The 7,201-nt window shown below is 46.0% G+C and overlaps 1 protein-coding gene across 1 annotated transcript in view; it reads left to right on the forward strand.

Moving 5' to 3' along the window:
* The window catches only part of GDPD1 (glycerophosphodiester phosphodiesterase domain containing 1), a 33,732-nt gene extending 27,537 nt beyond the window's left edge, over positions 1-6,195 (forward strand). The window contains exons 8-10 of the mRNA XM_080983196.1: positions 1,101-1,160; positions 3,707-3,758; positions 5,602-6,195. Coding sequence (XP_080839322.1) covers positions 1,101-1,160; positions 3,707-3,758; positions 5,602-5,748 — 259 coding nt within the window. The 3' untranslated portion in view covers positions 5,749-6,195. The remainder of the gene's footprint in view (positions 1-1,100; positions 1,161-3,706; positions 3,759-5,601) is intronic.
* The last annotated feature ends 1,006 nt before the right edge of the window (positions 6,196-7,201 follow it).

Genomic DNA, 7,201 nt, shown 5'->3' on the forward strand with positions numbered 1-7,201 from the left:
AAGTCTTTGTTGTTGTTTTCTTTTAAAAGATATTTATTGAGAATTTTAAAATTACAAAAAAAAAGAGAAAAAGAAGGAAAAAACAAGAAAGAAACAAATAACAATTAAACAATACAAATCGATAAAAATCAAAAGCAAAAAGCAAAAACAAAACACATAGCACTTCAAAATCAGAAAGCAAAAATAAACCACAAAGATTTAAAAACAGATCCAATATTCCCAAATCCTTAACTGTCATTACCTTATTTCATCGACCTCCTCACACCTCCCTTTTTTGTATTCTAGTTGTTGATTGTCACAGCAAATCCTTTCCATTTTTCATAATATTCTGTCATTAAATTACCTTAATCTATTTTAACCTTATCTTACCATAAAGAACCCTAAAACTTAAAACTTAAATCAAGTCTTTGGTTGCTTTTTTATTTAATAAGAAAAAGAAACGCTCAATTCTTATGATCTGTGCATAAATCAGGCACATTTATTTCTGTTGCTTTTACAGAATTACACCATTCAGTTCTTAATGCTTGAGTAATTTAGTTTTTATACTTGTAAACTGTTTAAAGACCTATTTTTTGCTTACGAGTTACATAATGAACTGCTGTTATTACTCTGCATAAGCTAATTTCTTGTTAAGCACAGAAGGGGCAAGAAGCTAACACAAAGGTTTGCCCCCAGCTTTTGGGGGGAAATCTCATTCATCCACCCTTGACTTCTGAGCGAGAAGGGCTAGAAACCCGTATAGGGGTGTGGGTGTGCTCCTTGCACCAGCAGGGATGATAGTAAAAGGGATCCGGGCTTCTCTGTATGTTTTTGAACGGGTGGTGCTTGCATACCAATTTCCTACATTTTTCATGTTGAAACTGTGTTGCAACAGGGCCTTGTGGCCTTTCTCAGGCTCTGAGTGCATCTTCCAAGCCGCTTGGCATTAAAGCCCAACAAGCTCGATATTTGTGCTACACTCAGCGTGGAACAACAGGAGCCCTCCTGGGACTGCTGCTGTCGCCGAGACCATTGTGATCCCTTTTCTGTTTTCCCAGTTGCTAACAGCATGTATTAAAATGGCAGTCCTGTAAACAGAAGTTCTTCTCTTCTCTTCTTAGGTTGAAAGAATCAGAGAAGATCTCAAGGAGCCAGCGGTTTACCATATGGCTTACTGACGCGTAAGGCTACCTTTCCTCCTCAGCCCTTTGTCATAGTGCCGTCATTCTCCTCTAGAGCAGAAGCCTCACCCCTCTCCCCGAATGCAGTGCTTCAAAAGGAGTAACACCTCTTAGGGCCTGTTTTCAAACGTTATCTCCAACTCTTCCCCTGATCCTACTACTCTTGCTGTTTGGGCTTCCAGTGCTTTCCTGATCCACAGCTCTATATCCCAAATGGTCAGGCTCTTTCTTTAGTACAATATAATATAATTTATCATTTGTACCCTGCCCATCTGGCTGGGTTTCCCTAGCCACTCTGAGCGGCTTCCAACAAAGATTAAAAATACATTAAAATGTCACACATTAAAAACTTCCCTGAACAGGGCTGCCTTCAGATGTCTTCTAAATGTCAGGTAGTTGTTTATCTCTTTGACATGTGATGGGAGGGCGTTTCACAGGGCAGGTGCCACCACCAAGAAGGCCCTCTGCCTGGTTCCCTGTAGCTTTGCTTCTCGCAATGAAGGAACCGCCAGAAGGCCCTCAGCGCTAGACCTCATATTAGGCATTGTTGTTGTTTAGTCGTTTAGTCATGTCCAACTCTTTGTGACCCCGTGGACCAGAGCACGCCAGGCACTTCTGTCTTCCACTGCCTCCCGCAGTTTGGTCAAACTCATGCTGGTAGCTTTGAGAACACTGTCCAACCATCTCGTCCTTTGTCATCCTCTTCTCCTTGTGCCCTCCATCTTTCCCAACATCAGGGTCTTTTCCAGGGAGTCTTCTCTTCTCATGAGGTGGCCAAAGTCTTGGAGCCTCAGCTTCAGGATCTGTCCTTCCAGTGAGCACTCAGGGTTGATTTCCTTAAGAATGGAGAGGTTTGATCTTCTTGCAGTCCATGCACCATAATTCAAAAGCATCAATTCTTCGGCGATCAGCCTTCTTTATGGTCCAGCTTTCACTTCCATACATCACTACTGGGAAAACCATTAGGCATTAGGCATATTCAAGTCTCCCATGAGCCCAGAATGCTCACCTCTGAATGTTTCAGTGCCTCCCTCCAACTAGCCTCCACTGGTGGGTTATTCTTTCTTTTTGCTGCATTTTGGCATCCTCTGGTACCAGTGCAGAGGTGCTATAGAATTACTAACCCCTCCCGTCTTTCGGTCCCAGCTCCTGCCCACCTAGCAGTTCAAAAGTGCAAGTAGATAAATAGGTACCGCTTTATAGCGGGAAGGTAAACGGCGTTTCCGTGTGCTGCGCTGGTGCTGGCTCGCCAGAGCAGCTTCGTCACACTGGCCACGTGACCCGGAAGTGTCTGCGGACAGCGCTGGCCCCCGGCCTCTTAAGTGAGATGGGCGCACAACCCTAGAGTCGGACACGACTGGCCCGTACGGGCAGGGGTACCTTTACCTTTACCTTTACCTTTCCCAAGGAGGTTGCCTGTTCGTTGCTCTAGCCTTGCCACCTCCCGGTTAGCAGGCACAGCAAGACATGCCACAGGGGCATATCCTGCTGATAATGTACAAAGTGCTGCTTTGGGGAGGAGCCAAAACTCAGTGGCAGAGGACATGTTTTTCAGGCAGAGAATCTCAGTTCCACCCCCTTAGAAGGATCAGGAAGCAGGTGTGAGAAAGATGTTGCTTCGCCTGGTGAACCTCTCCCAGTCAGAGTAGACAAAGCTGGGCTTAAACACACCCGAGGCCTGGTAGATAATAAAGCCCATCCTGTTTACCCATACTTTTAAAATCATCAGATTGCGGCTGCATTCAGACAACACTTTAGTCCATCTTCCCAATGTTTCCTTACTGGTCAATTTCTACCTTCTATGTGATCTTTCACACATTGGAAAAGCCGCTTCAGGAAATCTAGTGGAATCTAGCGGAGGCTTGGCACTCATTTCTGTATTAATTTGTTGGGGGGGGGGGGGACGGATCTGTTTGCAGCCTCATAAACTTGAGAATTCATGTTGTAATTTTACATGCTGACATTTGGGGCAGTATTCCAGCTGCATGCAAATTTAGCAGAACGTGGCAATTTTAGCAATCAAAGAGCCACAGTTCCATAACTCAACAGGTGCCTCAGTTTGAAAGGAACAGTAGAAGACAAAGCAGTGCTAGCGTAATAGCCAGTAAAACTAACACAATAAACCGCACGTCTAAGTGCAGCTTGTTTTGCATTAATTTGTCGGATGCCTGGAGTGCTAGTTTAGTGGAAAGGGAGGTATAGCTACACACACACACACACACACACACACACACACTCACTGGTACCTCAGGTTAAGTTCTTAATTCGTTCCGGAGGTCCGTTCTTAACCTGAAACTGTTCTTAATCTGAAGCACCACTTTAGCTAATGGGGCCTCCTGCTGCTGCCACGCCGCCAGAGCACGATTTCTGTTCTCATCCTGAAGCAAAGTTCTTAACCTGAAGCACTATTTCTGGGTTAGCAGAGTCTGTAACCTGAAGCGTCTGTAACCAGAGGTACCACTGTATATATATGTATGTATATGTATATATGTATATATCACACCTTTGATAGACATGTCAATGATCTTACTATCCTGTCGTTGCAGATTGTTAATGAGGAAAGCATTATTTGACCACCTCACTGCTCGAGGAATTCAGGTACGGTGTAACACAGATCTTCTGAAATTTTGTGTGGGAGCTGATCTGTTCTGTTCCCATCTCCAACTAACCTCAGAAAAGTGTGACGTAAACAACACATTAAAGAACTTGGCATGTGTTAAGTGGGATCCCACATAGTTCACACAAGCGCTACATTGACTCCCACCTCCGCTCAACCTGTAGCCCGGGTGGGGAGCCTTCTTGCCTCCTTGGGCCAGATCCATATCGGGATCAGCCTTGAGGGCTGAATGTGACAGCTGGGTGGCGCCCTCCACCTGTCAGTGACTTGATGTCACATTGGAACTTTAAAGCACCTTGCAAAGTGCTGCTAAGAGGAAGTTTTTTTCTCCCATTTTAGCAGGAGATTCTGTTTGAACCCCTTCCTTACTGGATCTCCTTACTGCATGGAATCCTGCCAAACTGAGCACAATTTAACCCCTGCTCATCAGCTGATAGGCAGAAGTTGAATCCTGCTCAGTTTGGCTGTGCACCCCTGTTCCCTGTAATAGGTGCACAGCGGATGCAGGATTTAACCCCACTTTCCCACCCATCAGGTGACTTCCCAAGGAGAGAGGCATGGGAGACATGGCCTGGCAGGCCCAAAATTTGACCTCTGCTGGCCAGAGGTCTTCCTCCCCTGCTTCCTGGGATTCCAAGGAAATTCAATATGAACATTCTCTTTCTGATGTGCTGCTGATGCTTTGAAAGTGACTTATCTGATGCCAAAAAATACTTAACTGCTTCTGACTGACCTAGTATCTGAGCAAGTGACTTCCAGCTCACATTATACTAGCTTTGATCAGCCTGTATGCACAGCCACCACGGAGCATGCCTGTACGCTGGAGATCATGCTTCTGGTCCTCATGACAGGAGGGCTGGCTGTTGTTTTTCAACTTACAGAAAACGTGGATGGGGGAAGCATTGCTTGACCTTCTTGCCTCTGGACAAGCTTTATGCTTCATGCTCTTGTCTTGATCCTCCGGTCTTTCTTCTTCTTCCCTCCCTCCCCACCCAAAAGCCGAGGGCAAAGGGAAAGAAGCTTGTAGAAATCAACATGCTTTTTTATCCCCCAGCATCTCCCCTTGGGGCTAGGAAATGCTGCCTCCCAGGAGAGCTGCATCCACTCAGTGTGGACAATACTGAGCTAGTTGGAACATAGGTCTGGCTCAGCAGCAAGCAGTTCTCTGTGTTTTTACCTTATTATAAATGTTAACTATATTTGAGTTGTTTTTAATGCTCCTTTTCCACTGTCTTTTATTGGGGGGGGGGTGAGAGAGAGAGGAGAGAGAGAAAGAGAGAACCACTTAGAGGTTTACAATCAGGCAGTATACGAATTCTGTTAAATAAAAATTAAAAAGTGGGGGGCCAGACTAATGAAGGATGAATGTTAGCAAATGCCAGCATTCCTGCTTAGGTTCAGTTTCAGTTGTGGCCTTAGCCCATGGATAGGCAAATTAGGGGCCGGATCCGGGCCAATCGCCTCCTAAATCTGGCCCGTGGACGGTCCGGGAATCAGCGTGTTTTTACATGAGTAGAATGTGTCCTTTTATTTAAAATGCATCTCTGGGTTATTTGTGGGGCCTGCCTGGTGTTTTTACATGAGTAGAATGTGTGCTTTTATTTAAAATGCATCTCTTGGTTATTTGTGGGGCACAGGAATTCATTCATATTTTTTTTTCCAAAATCTAGTCCGGCCCCCCACAAGGTCTGAGGGACAGTGGACCAGCCCCCTGCTGAAAAAGTTTGCTGACCCCTGTGACTTAGCCAAAAGCAGCCATAGGCAAAAGTTGTATTGGGAGGCATTATCAGTCACACATCCATTGTGTGCCTTCTCTCCCTCCAGGTGTATATCTGGGTCCTCAACGAAGACGAAGAGTACCAGCGAGCGTTCGATTTGGGCGCGACGGGCGTGATGACGGATTACCCCACGAAGCTGAAGAACTTTTTGCACACCTACACGCCTGGGCAGCAGAAAGACAAGGAAGGGTAGTTCTTGCAAAGAGGAAGGGGGGAGAGTACACGATCCCCGGACAGCACCAAGCCAAGGAGGAGCAGCAGCAGCACCCCCCCCCCAACACACCGGCACCCTCCTGCCTGAACTTTTCAGTGACATGCGCTCACCCGACAATGAGACGTAGACGCAGCTGGGTTTTATTACCTCATTCTTAAGTCATTACACCTCTTAGAGATTGCACACAGCTATATTTATTTTAAAATGTAAGCGGCATAGTTGTTATGTAAATAGCTTGATGGGCGGGCGTTGCACCCTGGTCCGACGAGACGTCTCTAGGAAGGAACCTGCCGACAGGGCGATTCCTAGAGGTGGTAGGTGTAACTTAACCGTATTCGTTGCTAGCTCAGATTCCACCAAGTTTGCACATGGAAAACATTCCAGCGGGACACTTTTTAAAAAATAATAATAATAACAATAATTTTACTTTGTTGCCTACTCTGTGTAAAATGTTCTTAGTGGACTGGCTGACGCGGCCGTAATTGTCACGTTTTCTTAGTGAGGCAGAAAGAGGAAAAGAAGAAAGAGCTGGAAAAATGGACAAGCTGGACTTTACACTCTGCTAAAAGCCCCTGTCTGACATCCATGTTTTATTTGCTGAGGACAACTTTGAAGAGGGGGTGATGAACTGTTCCCCGGTGGCTACTCCCCCACCACCCAAATCCGGTAGGCTGCTTCAAGCGCTGTTTGACGGCAGACACTCTTTGCTCCATGCGCCATTCCTGCCTCTTGAGCAGGCTATCTGGCCACAGCAAATCTTGGCCAGGGAACTCATGACGGCCAGTCCTCTAGCATAACTCATGAAAGTTAGCCTTCTTTTATGGTGTGTGTGTGTGTGTGTGTGTGTCCAACAGCGAACCCTAAAACTAGCAATAGTGCTGCTTGTATCAATGTAGGGATGTCTTGGCCAGTTTGTTGTACGTACTGCCGTGTTTTTTTAGCCTGAAGCATTTTTGGGAAGGGCTCGCACTGCAGTCATTGACTCCGAGTGGGAGCAGAAGACATATAACAGTAAGATGCGACACCACTTTTCAGGGGCTGACGGTATCAAAGGCTGCAACCTTTTTTTCCACCTGGCCTGAATTCAGAATGTAGAATAAGCTACCGTTCTTGTAGATTCCAGGCTCGCCTGCCTCGATAGTCATAAGCCTAGTAGCACATGCCACATTTTGAACCAAGAGGCTGAAATTCCCAAAACAAAGCCTCTCTAATTGACTGGCATACGTAGAAAGGTCTCTGCACTTTGTACCACTGTTGGAACACTGTTGCCTCCCCAGGAGAAGTCTGGTTTAAGAATTCCTGGAGTAAGTGCTGAGTGCAAGGAAAGGTCTTAACTTCGCCTCTGCAAGTGCGCTTTGGTTAACTGAGCTGGTCTCCACTCCCATGCACAAGGATGTCTTCTGACCTACTGACACCTGGAGAAAATAGCATC

This window comes from Podarcis pityusensis (assembly GCF_964106645.2).
Source record: "Podarcis pityusensis genome assembly, chromosome: 15".
Taxonomy (NCBI): Eukaryota; Metazoa; Chordata; class Lepidosauria; order Squamata; family Lacertidae; genus Podarcis; species Podarcis pityusensis.